We start from the raw sequence: 14,697 nt of genomic DNA on the forward strand, positions 1-14,697 counted from the left end.
TTATATCTTTTATTTCCTACATTGATTTGCTTCACTATTTGGTTACTTTAAAAGAGTACTTAATGTAAAGTTTTAAATTATATGATATGTAATAATATTACCAATGGTTAGGTGTTCACACTGTTTCCTGTAGTTCTATTCTCCACATTATAACTTGCAAACACGTCTGTCATAATCCCATATTGCAATGTTCTGAAAATAAACTCGGCTACCTCCCGAATCCAAACCTGAAAAAAGAAACTTTTGTCCACCTATATATCGTATGGACATAGAGAAAAAAAAACATTTACCCATTACCTCTCACCAATGCCTCCTTACCAACGCCTGGTGACTACAGTTTTAAGCGTTCGTTCTGCACAATAAAAATTCAGGGCTTCTCGGAATCCATCGAATATCTTTGTTATTGCACCCGAAATCCTGCGAATATCCGAGTGATTTCACCCGATCCATCCAGAAAGTTAGCATATTAGTGTGGAGTAAGGTATTTACAACGTGTGGCAATCAGTATTTGTCAAGTACTTTTGATCAATATTTATGAGAGTTTTATGCAGCGTTGAATTCGTTTATTTGGATCTTATACTGCGACGCATTGTCGTCGGTGTGTGTTGTTGGTTGTTTATTATCGCTCACTCCATAAATATATATTTCCGTTTGTTTAAGTGAAGATGGTTGTTGTGATTTGTAAACACTCGGGTTGTTATTGCAGTTTGCCCTGGGTAGAGGTATAATGGTAAGCATTCCCTCATCCTATTACCTATTCCCTTTACGGTGACACTTGAGATTGTTTTGTCTCAGATTCTTTTATTTGTTGAAAATATTTATTATTAGCTAGGCATGTGTTTTTTCTTGATAGGAAGATGTAAAATGCACGTAATACATATTTTTGGTCTCTATAACCTTGACCTCAAACATCTTGATCTCAAGTTCAATCCTTTTTTTTTTGCTTTGGTCACTGCAAGCAGTGCAAAACTTATCACTGGATGCTCTATGTGTTCTTAACATCAACGCTCTATCAATAGATTGCATTCATATTCGAAAATGCTCCATTAAGTTTGTGAATATCTGATGTACACGAGTAAGCAGTGTGTGCGTGTGTGTTTGAGAGAGAGAGAGAGAGAGAGAGAGAGAGAGAGAGAGGGAGGGAGAGAGAGAGATGATTAGCTTTTTAAATACGAAGCTGTAACAAAGTATAAGCGTGCAACTATTACGCCTTCATGTGTCACCACTTGATGGAATCATATTGTCGAGCTAAAACACTTATCTGGGTTTTGGTGTAGGTATATATTCTCACTGAAGGTTTCGTATGTTATGTCAAATGTTGCAGAGTTGCTATGGTTTCTATTGCAAAAACAACTTTATGCATAGGGACATTTTAAATTTTTATGCATGGACTTAATTCTAACAACGTGCAATTAACAGACACCAAAATAGTTTTTGTAGTACAATAAATCAACGTTGGAGGCTATTATTATCATTCTAGCGCAAGTGAAAACCCGTATGTTACTCTGGTTGTTGCCCAAGTAACATTATTTCCATTAAAACGGGCTGTTTGAAACAAAACTTTAAAACTGTCTTTAAGATTAAATCTCCACTCCACCCCCATCGTCTTTCTATAGCCTTAAATTTCTCCAACATAACACTGTTTTCACCCAGCTGTTTTAAGTCCAAGTTAAGGCAGTCAACTTCACCACAACTAAACCCGGTAATTTCTTTCAATATTTGAGTAAATTGATTCGTAATTACTTTTATATCGTTCGGTTAGTTGTGTGAAATATTGATCTACATCTTCACCTACGCGATCCACAGTATTCTTTAGAATTTCCCTACCACGTTTATAAAATTCATCCAACTGTTCTTTTGCTGCCTGAAATCTCTCAATCATTTTATGCCTGATGATTACAGAAGGATAGCGCATAACAGTACGGATGCCCCTTTCACAATATTTCCACAAAGTTTTAATTTTATCCAACATTTGGAAGAACAATTCTCTTGTACTCTGGTACACAGCCACTGCTGTTTCTTGCACAGCGGAACGTGCTTTCTGATATGACACCGCGGCATACTGGACGCATGTGCTAGCTATGGTTGCTACAGCTCGGAAGATGGTAACTTTAACCACTGGATGATGCAACACAAAACTGCCGTTTTTAATGAATTCTGTCTTGTTGATGTTTCCATATAAATAAACTTCTTTACGAATATAGGAATTGTTTATAGGAGCTAGGTCAATATGAAGTTGTTTATCCATTCCAGAAACTGTGGACAAAGGCCAGTATTTTGGTGATGTTGTAACCATTTCTTCCGAATCGTTTACTTTGATTGCTGCTGTTTGTCCAAGATCTCGAAAATATGATGGTCGAAGATCGTTGATGGTTGTTGAAGAGCCATTCCTTTCAGGCGAATCAGAAGTATTTGTTAGCAAGATATGATGTGGTGCTTGTTCTATGTTAGTGTTCTTCTTCACAGATTTTGATTCCATACTTGTTAGAGGAAGAACTGTGGTTCTCATGTCTGCCATGATTGAGGTAACAGACACGGTAAAATTATTATATACCTTAGTCATCCATTCAACTATATCTTGAAAGTGTATGGTAATTGGTTTCACAGTAGGGCGAGTATCAAGGTCAATCAACGTAGATGTTGTTTGAGGAACTTGATCTATAAGATGACCGTCGGTTGATGGAGTCTTAGCTGGGGTTAGTGTAGATGTCATCTCCATTGGTGGCATCCGAGGAGACTGCGAAGGTAGAGTAATCTCTTCTTTGGGCAACAGTTTCAAGGTCGTTGGTGCAGAAGACACTTTATCTCCAAATGTCGGTGAGGACCAATCAAGGGAGGCAGGTCTGGAGGTTTGTTCCCTCTCAGGAGAAATTGTAATAATTTTAGATTCTACAGGTGTATGTGTTGTAGCTGTTTCTTTCACATGTATTGCAGTTGTCTGAGATCCAATCGCAAGAGTTGGCGGTAGTATCTTTGTGCTAAACATCCACTTGCTTGTAGTACTAATACCTGATGGGGCAAAATCCTTTAAGGTTGTAGTTGGAGTCTTTTGTTTTGGTATTTTGGTAGACTTTGTTTTTTTCTTTCTCTTTGGAGTCACGAGATCTTTTATTCTTCGCCTTGGTGTAAGAGTGATTTGATGACTTGGTAATAAAACTTTTGTGGTCAGTAACGTTTGGTTTGGACTAGTACCTGTACTCTGTGTTTCAGATGCTTTGGTTGAAATAGCCATGGTCCGTGTTTCTGTAACCTTGGCATCAATCTTGTCCCTATAATGTGTTGTAGTTTTATTTAACATTTTTGTTTCACTATTTTCAGCTTCAGATGCTGGACTGATTGTGCTCTCATCAGTCTCTCTCCAAGACACTGAGCTGCTGTGTGCATGGTGAGTCTTAGTATCGTTCTCCAAAGCTGGCAGATCAGTAGTTTCATTTGATAAAAGAGTAGTAAGATCTATTTGCGGCAGCATTGTAGACTCTACCTCTACCACTGAGTGCTTTTCAGTCGCGACCGATGCGTACTCTTTATTCGTGATCAAATATGTTTCTGTTGAGTCTGTCCATTGTTTCGGTATTTTAGTAGGCTTTGGTTTTATTTTCCTCTCTGGAGTCACGAGATCTTCTGTTCTTTCTTTTGGTGTAAGTGTAATTTGATGACTCGGTAATAAAACTTTTGTGGTCAGTAACGTTTGGTTTGGACTAGTACCTGTACTCTGTGTTTCAGATGCTTTGGTTGAAATAGCCATGGTCCGTGTTTCTGTAACCTTGGCATCAATCTTGTCACTATAATGTGTTGTAGTTTTATTTAACATTTTTGTTTCACCTTTTTCAGCTTCAGATGCTGGACTGATTGTGCTCTCATCAGTCTCTCTCCAAGACACTGAGCTGCTGTGTGCATGGTGAGTCTTAGTATCGTTCTCCAAAGCTGGCAGATCAGTAGTTTCATTTGATAAAAGAGTAGTAAGATCTATTTGCGGCAGCATTGTAGACTCTACCTCTACCACTGAGTGCTTTTCAGTCGCGACCGATGCGTACTCTTTATTCGTGATCAAATATGTTTCTGTTGAGTCTGTCCATTGTTTCGGTATTTTAGTAGGCTTTGGTTTTATTTTCCTCTCTGGAGTCACGAGATCTTCTGTTCTTTCTTTTGGTGTAAGTGTAATTTGATGACTCGGTAATAAAACTTTTGTGGTCAGTAACGTTTGGTTTGGACTAGTACCTGTACTCTGTGTTTCAGATGCTTTGGTTGAAATAGCCATGGTCCGTGTTTCTGTAACCTTGGCATCAATCTTGTCCCTATAATGTGTTGTAGTTTTATTTAACATTTTTGTTTCACTTTTTTCAGCTTCAGATGCTGGACTGATTGTGCTCTCATCAGTCTCTCTCCAAGACACTGAGCTGCTGTGTGCATGGTGAGTCTTAGTATCGTTCTCCAAAGCTGGCAGATCAGTAGTTTCATTTGATAAAAGAGTAGTAAGATCTATTTGCGGCAGCATTGTAGACTCTACCTCTACCATTGAGTGCTTTTCAGTCGCGACCGATGCGTACTCTTTATTCGTGATCAAATATGTTTCTGTTGATTCTGTCCATTGTATTGGTATTTTAGTAGACTTTGGTTGTTTCTTCCTCTCTGGAGTTACGAGATCTTCTGTTCTTTCATTTGGTGTAAGTGTAATTTGATGACTCGGTAATAAAACTTTTGTGGTCAGTAACGTTTGGTTTGGCCTAGCACTTGTACTTTGTGTTTCATATGCTTTGGTTGATATAGCCATGGTTTGTGTTTCTGTAACCTTGGTATCAATCTTGTCACTATAATGTGTTGTAGTTGTATTGATCATTTTTGTTTCACTTTCTTCAGCTGCAGATGCTGGAGTCATTGTGCTCTCACCAGTCTCTCTCCAAGACACTGAGCTGCCGTGTCCATGCTTAGTTATAGTATCAAGCTCCAAAACTGGCAGAATGGTCGTTTCATTTGATAAAAGAGTAGTAAGGTCTATGTGCGGCAGCATTGTAGATTCTTCCTCAACCATTGAGTGCTTTTCAGTAGTATCCAGGGTGTACCCTTTATTCGTGATTAAATAGTCTCCTGTTGCTTCTGTCCTATGTTCATCCAATATACTTGCTTTCAGTTCACCAGGCAAATTTTGAGTGGCATTGCCAGATATATGTTTTATTACAACTTGTGTTTTCTCTGCACCATAAATGGAAGTAGTGGTATCTTCATTTGATGATGACATTGTTGTTATATCCCTAGATACAGTGACCGTTGGAATATCAGTGTAAGGGGATATGGTAACAGTAGTAGTGGGGATACCAGCTAGTGGATATGAAGTATCATTCAATGTTGCTGTAAACCCGTTCGTTAGTGTCGTTGTACTTGCTTTTTGCATATTAGTTAGGACATTTGGTTTCATGGTTTGTAGTTTAGATGTCTTAAAAGTTGCTAGTATGTCTGTAACTGATTTTTCAGATGCAACAATGTCTTCAGTAAGTAGTATTCCAGTGTGCGTTTCAGTAACTATGTCAGCTGCATCAGTCTGGACATTTTCGCTCGTCGACCATCTACTTTTACCGGGCACCGAAGTCTCACGCAATTCACTTGTTTTTTTCTTACTTGTTACAACAGTTGTATATGTTTCATTTAACATTCGTTGACCTGTCATTTTATGAAGCGCATCTTCTTGCAATTTAATTTCACGATCTTTACTTTCTATAAATTGTTGATCTGGAGTTTCAGGCTCCACTTTGGTAACCTTTCTAACCGATATTGTTTGTGTATGTTCGTACTTAGTTTCAGGCATTCTTGTAGTTTTCTTGTCGAGAGGTCTTGGTGTTGTATCTTTGCCATACTCTCCAGTCTCAACTTGATTAATTAATGTTCCTTCCTCTTTTCCGACAATAGGCGTGTATCCGCTTTTATCTGGCAATATTTTTATAGATGTCTCCGTCGTTTCTGTAGTTTTCCTGATGCATGTGATATTTGTATGCTCTGTACTTGCATTTTGGTCTGCAGATGGTACCAAAGTTTTAATACACGTTATATCGTACAATTTGCTTTGCTCATTTGTCACGTCTTTCCGTGTAGCCGGTACCACAGCTTCGTCAGGTCGTTTCAATTTTGTTACTATTGTTGTTGTTATTTTTGGCGACTTTGTGCTAGTTGCCCTCAAACTGGTGGTACTGGTGGTTGGTAAAACCACTGCCTTTAAAGTTGTGATCAGGGCTTTCTTTTTCGAAGTTGTGATAGGCTTCTTCCTAATCTGAGTCACAGTGACAGTTGTTACTTTCCTTGTTTCTTCCGTAATATCCTCCTTATATGTTGATTTTCCTATGGTGGTATTTGTCAACATGCCCAATTTCTGGGTTGATCTCTTAGTAGTCTTATCATCGTGTTGTATTGTTTGATTTTCCTTACCAGGCACCTCCGAATCATGTGGAAATATAGCAGTAAGCCTTTTCATATCCTGTCCAGTAGATCTGAAATCAATTTTAGTGCTTTGGTGTTCAGTGGAATCCTCAGATTGTTCGGTAGATGTCGTCTCCATCGTTGTTATAGATGTTTTTATCGGTTCTTGAGTTCCAGCTGTATCCAATTCTTCAGGTCGTTTTATAGTATATACATGTTTGAATGTTGAAGCTTGAGTACTTCGATGGGATATACTCACTTTGGGTACATCATTAGTCTGGGCATGGATTGACGTTTTATCAAAATATGGCGTGTGTGTACGTGTCTTTTCTTCTAAATTCTCATCAGTAATATTCTCATTTGCAGTTGTCCGTATTGTAGTTGTAAAAGATGTTGTTGCATCCATTGAATCCAATGATTCTGGCGAAGTTCTTTCAGCTCTAGTAATAACGTGCTTTGTTGTTAGACCTGGAGTTGTTTTATTTTCTTTCATTAATTCCTGCTTTAAGATTGTTTGTTCTTTATTAATTCCCTCAAATGTAGGTTCCTGAGGTTTTGATTCTAGATCTAGAAGCTCGTTTGGCTGATCTGTTATAGAGACCCAGTTTGGTTTTGAACTAGATATTGCTGTTTTTAGGATTCTATCAATCGATGAAAATTCCCGCTGTTTATCTGTTGTTACAGGCATTTTGTGCAGAATACCAGACGTGTCTCGTTCTGCTGGTGGTTTTGTAATATTTCTGATTTCAAGTATTTTCACATCATCTTCCATTTTAACATCAGCTTTTAGTGTTTCTTGTTTTATCTCTACGTGATCTGTAGATTTGACAGCAGATATTGTTATCTGCCCATCAGCTGCATTCTCCATCAGGTCATATTTTGTGGAGGATTCCGTCTTGTCCCTTGATGGTTCATTAATCGTTTCAGATATTGATGTTTCTTGCTGTCTTATGATTGGTTCAAAGATTTTATCAGCTATCGTGACTCGTGGCGATTCTTTGGTCTTTTCGGTAGATTCCGCAGAGAAAGCAATGTATTGTGCCTCGACTGGTCCAGTGGTAGTGTTATGAACAGCTGTAGTCGTCGGTATTTGAGTTGCTGCGCTTGTCGTTATTTCGGTAGCAGCCCCTATCGTGAAGCTCGTGCGTTTCTTAAATTCATCTTGTACATAAGTCTCCGTTCCTTGTTCTGTAATCTTATGGATAGTTCTAGTTTCATCCTTTCCGCTTTTTGCGTCATCAATATCCTTTGTTGACACTAAGGAAGCATACGTTTCTATTTCGTACTCTAAGACAGGGGACTGAACAGTCGGTGCTGATATGGTGCTGATGGAACCTACATCATCTACCGGAGACATGATTGAGAACATAGGAGGTGGCGGTGGAGGAGTAGGTGGAAGTAGGAATATACATTTTTCTTTAGGTACAAAAGAACTCGTACATTTATCATAAAGCGTAGTCTTTGCTTCATATGAATCTTCAGTAATTCCTGACTTAGAGTATGGCATGTTCAAATCACGATGACTGGTTGTTAAATTTGCTTTTGTCGCTTGAGTGCTCATCGTCTGTGGTTCTGAAAATTGTTTCAAAAATTTAGCATAAGTGTAATCAAATTTGTTTTGTTTTGTAGCAGTGTCTTGGACAGAATTTGAAGAGATTGCATGTGTGGACATTCGTGTCGTTGTAGTAGCTGTTTTGTTTTGAAGTACGCTTTCCAACGACTTAAATGATAAACCACCCGAAGCGCTTTTCTCAGTTTTAACATCAGTTTTATGAGATGTTGTTGATTTAATGATGTATGGAATATGATTCGTGCTTGAATACGCTTTAGAATATGAAACTGAACCCGTCTCCTCTGGAATGGTCATTGTGGTCAGTGTTAATGCATTAATTGGCGTATCTTTAACAGTGGATGGTAATGGTGTTTTGGTGTATAGTTTCTCCGCTAAATATGCATCAACCTCTTCAGTAGACATCGTGGGTTTTGCTGTAGATAGCTGAACCGATGGTGACATTTTCCTACCAACATCTTTGTCTGGAGGTATAATTTGAATAGGTATTAGTGGCAGATCAGATAGATCAAATGAAAGCATATCAAACTCAAAGTAATCTTGCGTTGTTAGAATATGTATTACGGATAGCACAGTAGGTTCATTAGTCGCAGTATCTGAAGCATTTAAACCAGTAGTAATAGTTTTGGGACTACTATCTACTGATTCCATAGAAAGGTCAATAGGGATTTCGGATATTTCTCCAGATCCTGACTCTGATAATTGATGAATTTCACCTCTCTGATCACCAGATGAATACATCTGACTTAAACCACCTATCGTCACATCGCCACTTCCATCACGGCTAAAGAAAACTGATGGTTCATCTTTTTTAGATTCTAGAATATCTTTGTCACTCGCGTGCGTTGTAGATGTCAAAGTACTAGTATCAATTCCATACTCACCAGACCATTGCGAATCTTCGATTCTTGCTCCCATTAATGTACTGTTTTCAAATGATTTATTCGAGAAAATTCTTATATCTCCACTACCTTCGCCACTACCAGAGGGTACATCAGAATATATGTGTATTACTTCTATCTCTCCACTACTTTCATCTCCAGATGAAACATGTAAGTCACTGGACTCGTTTGATGTCGGTGAAATTACTATCTCTGCATTTTTTTCACCACCATGAAGTGTTGCTGGGGAGAATGTGCCCAAAGAGGCTTTGAGATAATTAGTAAACTTTTCTTCTCGCGGTTCACCACTACTTTCCTTTTCTGAAAATGTTTGATATTCATATGAAAAGTGTGACGAGGACTCACTCACTCTACGGATATCAGCGCTTTCTGAGAATTCAGGAATAGGTTTGTTTGCAGTGTCTATAGGCTCAGCAGGTCCTTCACCAGATGTTCCAGTTACGTACATTACACTCACACCACTGCCTTCTCCAGACGAATCACGTGCCACATCAATAAACGGCGTGTCTCTCTTTATGCCTTCTTCACTGCTGTGAGATAATTCAGGTGAAAAAGTACTCGCAAAATCTGTTTTGAAGTCTGATCCTTTCCTCATGGCATCGTATATTGTTGTTTTATCTTCTAGCGTTTCCATTCTGTCAGATACAACAGACGAAGATTCTTCGCTACCAGGTAGTTTAGGATACATTGTGTCTGTGATCTCTTTAACATCTACAGACCCTTCGCCAGATGACATAGGTAGCATTTCGTCTCCAGATAAAATCGTTGTTTTATTTAAGTCACTTTTCGTACTTTCTGTACTACTTTCGTCTTTATATATTTTTGTTTCAGTTGTGCTAGCCATCACATTAGAATCTCCAGAGGATTCTTTAATATCTGTTACACTCCCACTAACATAATCTATGGATACTATCCTTTCCTTGAATATGCTAGACTCTGTCTCTCCGCTACCATCTTCCTTAAGAGATTTTTCTGTTGTACCTGCAACTTGCATAAAGTCGCTGAAATCTTCAGATGATACCCGTGCTTCTAGTAAGTCACCGGAAGAAGCTACTCTTTCAAATCCACTTGATTCAGTTTCTCCTGTTCCATTTTCGTTTGGAAATACATCTGATACTTGTGTCGTCATTACGTCCATAAATTCATCAGAATCTTGTCCAGATGACACATGTATTTCCTTCAATCCTTCACTTCCTTCTTCAAACCTTGATACGACTTTCCTCTCATCAGACGCAATTTCTGCATCTCCACTACCAAGTCTGCTATATACTAATTCGGGCAAAACTGTACTTAAAGTATCTTCAAACCCGGAAATTTCTTCACCGGATGACACATTTACTTCCTGTAAGTTTCCACTTCCTTTATCTTCTGATGGAATTTTCTTCTCGTCATATTCCCTGAGCTTTGATAACTCTTTTTCTTCATGATCCCCACTGAATAGGAGTCCAGAAGAGAATGTGTTTATTTCAACCTGAAGATCGCCTGAACTCTCACCTGATGAAAAGCCTGACTCTCCACTGCCACTTATTTCCCCACTATAGGGAATATGTACTTCAAAGTATCCACTTGAAAGAGTATGAGTTTCACCGCTACCCACTGTCTCATCAAAACCCTGACCAGATGATATATGTATTTCCTCTATATAACTACTACCTGAATATCCTTTCCGAATTTGAAAATCATCGGTGCTAACTGATGTAAGATATCCGCTACTTGCGAAATCACCAGAGTCGTCTCCTGAAGATACACGGATTTCCCCGAAATCAGCGCTTCCTCCATCAGCTAACCCGGCAGCCGTTATGTACAATCTCTCTACCAAAGTTTCAGTTTCTTCTCTACCTGAAAAATCATTCGATCCTTCGCCAGAAAATACATCCACGGCTCTCAATAGACCACTACTTTCTTCTCCAGAAAATGATGGTTCTTCGCCAGACCCACTAATTGACGGTCTAATATATAAAATATCTTGAATATCTCCGGATTCTTGTCCAGAAGATATAAGTATTTCTTCAATTCTTCCACCACTTTCATCGCCTGAAGAAAATTCTACTTCAGCCAACCCACTTGCAAGATCACCCGATCTCTCCTCAGAAATCACATATTTTTCTCGAAAGTCACTCCATCTTTCACCAGAAGACACATGTGCATCTCTCAATAGGCCACTACTTTCTTCTCCAGAAAATATTGGTTCTTCATCAGATTTACTGACTGATGGTCTTATATCTAAACTATCTTGAATATCTCCGGATTCTTGTCCAGAAGATATAAGTATTTCTTCAATTCTTCCACCACTTTCATCGCCTGAAGAAAATTCTACTTCAGCTAACCCACTTGCAAGATCACCAGAATTCTCCTCAGAAATCATATATTTGTGTCGGAAGCCACTCGATCTTTCACCAGAGGACACGTGTGCATCTCTCAAAAGGCCACTAATTTCTTCTCCAGAAAATATTGGATCTTCATCAGATTTACTGACTGATGGTCTTATATCTAAACTATCTTGAATATCTCCGGATCCTTCTCCAGAAAATATATGTATTTCTTCGATTCTTCCACGACTTTCATCGCCTGACGAAAATTCTACTTCAGCCAACCCACTTGCAAGATCACCAGAATTCTCAGAAATCACATATTTTCCTCGAAAGCCACTCGCTCTTTCACCAGAGGACACGTGTGCATCTCTCAAAAGGCCACTACTTTCTTCTCCAGAAAATATTGGTTCTTCATCAGATTTACTGATTGACGGTCTTATATCTAAACTATCTTGAATATCTCCGGATCCTTCTCCAGAAAATATATGTATTTCTTCGATTCTTCCACGACTTTCATCGCCTGACGAAAATTCTACTTCAGCCAACCCACTTGCAAGATCACCAGAATTCTCCTCAGAAATCACATCTTTTCCTCGAAAGCCACTCGCTCTTTCACCAGAGGACATGTGTTCATCTCTCAAAAGGCCACTACTTTCTTCTCCAGAAAATATTGGTTCTTCATCAGATTTACTGATTGACGGTCTTATATCTAAACTATCTTGAATATCTCCGGATCCTTCTCTAGAAGATATATGTATTTCTTTGATTCTTCCACTACTTTCGTCGCCTGAAGAAACCTGCATTTCAAATGGTTCAGTAGATGATTTATCTGGTTCAACTCTGTCACTGAAGTTACCAGTTTTCACTCCCGACGATATGTGAATTACAGGTAACTCACCACTACTTTCGTCTCCAGAAGGAAATTCTACTTCAGCCAGCCCACTGGACGAAGCTTCACCTTCCCCACTGCTATAAATATAACCAGATCCATCTACAAGGTTATATGTTTCTTGTAGGTAACCACTACCATCGTCTCCAGATGTAAAAATCCGTTCTTCAAAATATCCTCTTGATGAAATTTTAGATTCTTCACTACTTGCATGATCACCAGATCCTGCCTCAGCAGGTATATATTTTTCTCGAAAGTCACTGCTAACAATATCTTCAAAAAAAATTGTTTCTTCAACTAAACCACTTGATAAATTGTAATTTTCCTTGCTGCCCGCATCACCAGATCCCTCCTCCGATGGTATGTATTGGTCTCGAAAATCACCACTAATTTTGTCTCCAGATGAAATCTCAACTTTGAAAAATTCACTTGATAAAACACTGGTCTGCCCGCTACTCTCCAAAGTACGAGATATTTCAGATGTTACAACCATTTCCTGTAAATACTCACCTCTTTCCTCTCCAGACGAAACTGGGACTTTACCATATTCACTGGATAAATCATCAGACATATTTAATGAAATGGACGGTTCTTTGCTACTTGTAATAACACTTAACTCTTGTTCATTGACACGAGTTTTTTCTGGTATGTGACTAGTAATATTATCAAATGTGAGTAAATTATCAATTGTTGCCGATGAAGTGGAATGCTTTGTCTCAAGCAAGAATGACTGAGTCTTGTGTTGCGTCATAGTAAAAGGTTCAAAATCACCTACACGTTCAGTTTTGTTTGTTTCCGCGGTAGATGTTGGAACAGCTGAACTTTCAAAGATTCCTATTGTTGATAATGGAACAGTTCGTTGTGTTGTAAGATTCGTCGAAATCGATTCTGCTTCCTCTGCGTTCGGGGACGTATCTGGTTCTAATGATGGAGTGGCACTGTCACTTTTAAAATTAGATCCATAATCTGAAAGAAATGAGGTCAACTCATACATTGTACTTACTGATGAAATCGTCTTATCCGTTGATAAAGCTGGCGATCTTACAGAAGTAGTCGCAGTTGAGACAGATGTTGTTCCCACAGTTAAAATTAACGATTCGCAATTAACCCCAGTGAATCCTTCATAACAAACGCAACGATAGCCATCCAATTCATCCTCACACTTTCCATTCTGACACGGAGAACTTTTACATTCATCTATGTCAATTTCACAAAAGTATCCCATATATCCAGCAACGCAGTCACAAATAAATCCACCGATCAGATCAATACATACCCCGCCATTTATACAAGGATTTTCAAGACATTCATCGACTTCTAACTGGCAATAATTTCCCGTAAACCCCTCTGTGCATGTGCATAAGAATCCATCATCCTCATTATTGCATCTGCCACCATTTTGGCAAGGGGATTTGTAACAGAAATCTATATCTTGACATTGCCGCCCAGTGAATCCAGGATCACAGATGCATAGATAGGAATTCACACGATCCAGGCAAACTCCACTATTCATGCATGGAGAACTAGCACATTCATCCACGTCATTTTGGCATAATGGCCCACTAAATCCACTAGGACAAATACAAGAAAATCCAATAGCTAAATCGACACATTTTGCACTGTGTGCACAAGGAGACAACAAACATTCATTGACTAATTCAATTTCACAATTGTCTCCAATGAATCCATCACCGCACAAACACCTATATTCACCCAGCAAATTCAGACATTCGCCATCATTTTGGCATGGGGATATTTCACATTCGTCGATATCAACTTCACATGCATCTCCGCCAAAACCATTGGGACATTCGCATTTGAATTTGCCTACGAGGTCAATGCATTTACCATAGTTGTGGCATGGATTGCTTAAACATTCATTAAGTTCTATTTCACAGTTATTTCCAACAAAACCAGATGAACATCTGCAGGCGTATAGTCCATGTCCACTCACACAAGTTGCTCCATTTTGACATGGGGAACTTTCACAGTAGTTAATCATCTCGGTGCAAAACATTCCCGTGAATACGTCAGTACATTCACATTTGAATCCATCAATCAGATCTAAGCATCTTCCGCCGTTCAAGCACGGAAAACTGGCACACTCATTGATTTCAATTTCACACAACCTTCCTGAGTATCCAGGCGCACATTTGCAATTAATGCCACCGAGAACACTAATGCAGGTTCCGCTGTTTTTACAGGAGGTAGGTGTGCAAAAGTTTATCAATTCCTCACAATGTTTGCCTATAAAGCCTGGTTGGCAGATGCAGTCATATGAATTTATCTTGTCGTTACACCATCCGCCGTTTAAACAAGGAGAACTGCTACACTCATCAATGTTGAAGTTGCAGTCTTTGCCTAGGAAAATGGAAGAATTGTATAGATCAGCATGGGTTAGGGCTGCATAATAATTGGTATTTCATTCCTGAGAAAAGAAATGCCACGAACATGTTATTATGGAAGAAATATTGCTTCAAGATGCAAGAAAAAAACCTTTAAGCCCAAACAAAAATGGAATCATAACTTTGTGAAAATTTGAATTGATTTTTCTTGTATGATAGGACTCCAGACAATAGCATAGTTAAGTTTATTTTTGACAACAAAACACATCCCTCG

The 14,697-nt window shown here is 38.8% G+C and overlaps 1 protein-coding gene across 1 annotated transcript in view; it reads right to left on the minus strand.

Moving 5' to 3' along the window:
• Positions 1–1,366: 1,366 nt before the first annotated feature.
• The window catches only part of LOC149785633 (uncharacterized), a 59,754-nt gene continuing 46,423 nt past the window's right edge, over positions 1,367–14,697 (minus strand). The window contains exon 9 of the mRNA XM_089979450.1: positions 1,367–14,439. Within this exon, the coding sequence (XP_089835576.1) occupies positions 1,694–14,439 (12,746 nt within the window). The 3' untranslated portion in view covers positions 1,367–1,693. The remainder of the gene's footprint in view (positions 14,440–14,697) is intronic.

The sequence above is a fragment of the Sinohyriopsis cumingii genome, chromosome 13 (assembly GCF_028554795.1).
Source record: "Sinohyriopsis cumingii isolate HCF-2022 chromosome 13, ASM2855479v2, whole genome shotgun sequence".
Lineage (NCBI taxonomy): Eukaryota > Metazoa > Mollusca > Bivalvia > Unionida > Unionidae > Sinohyriopsis > Sinohyriopsis cumingii.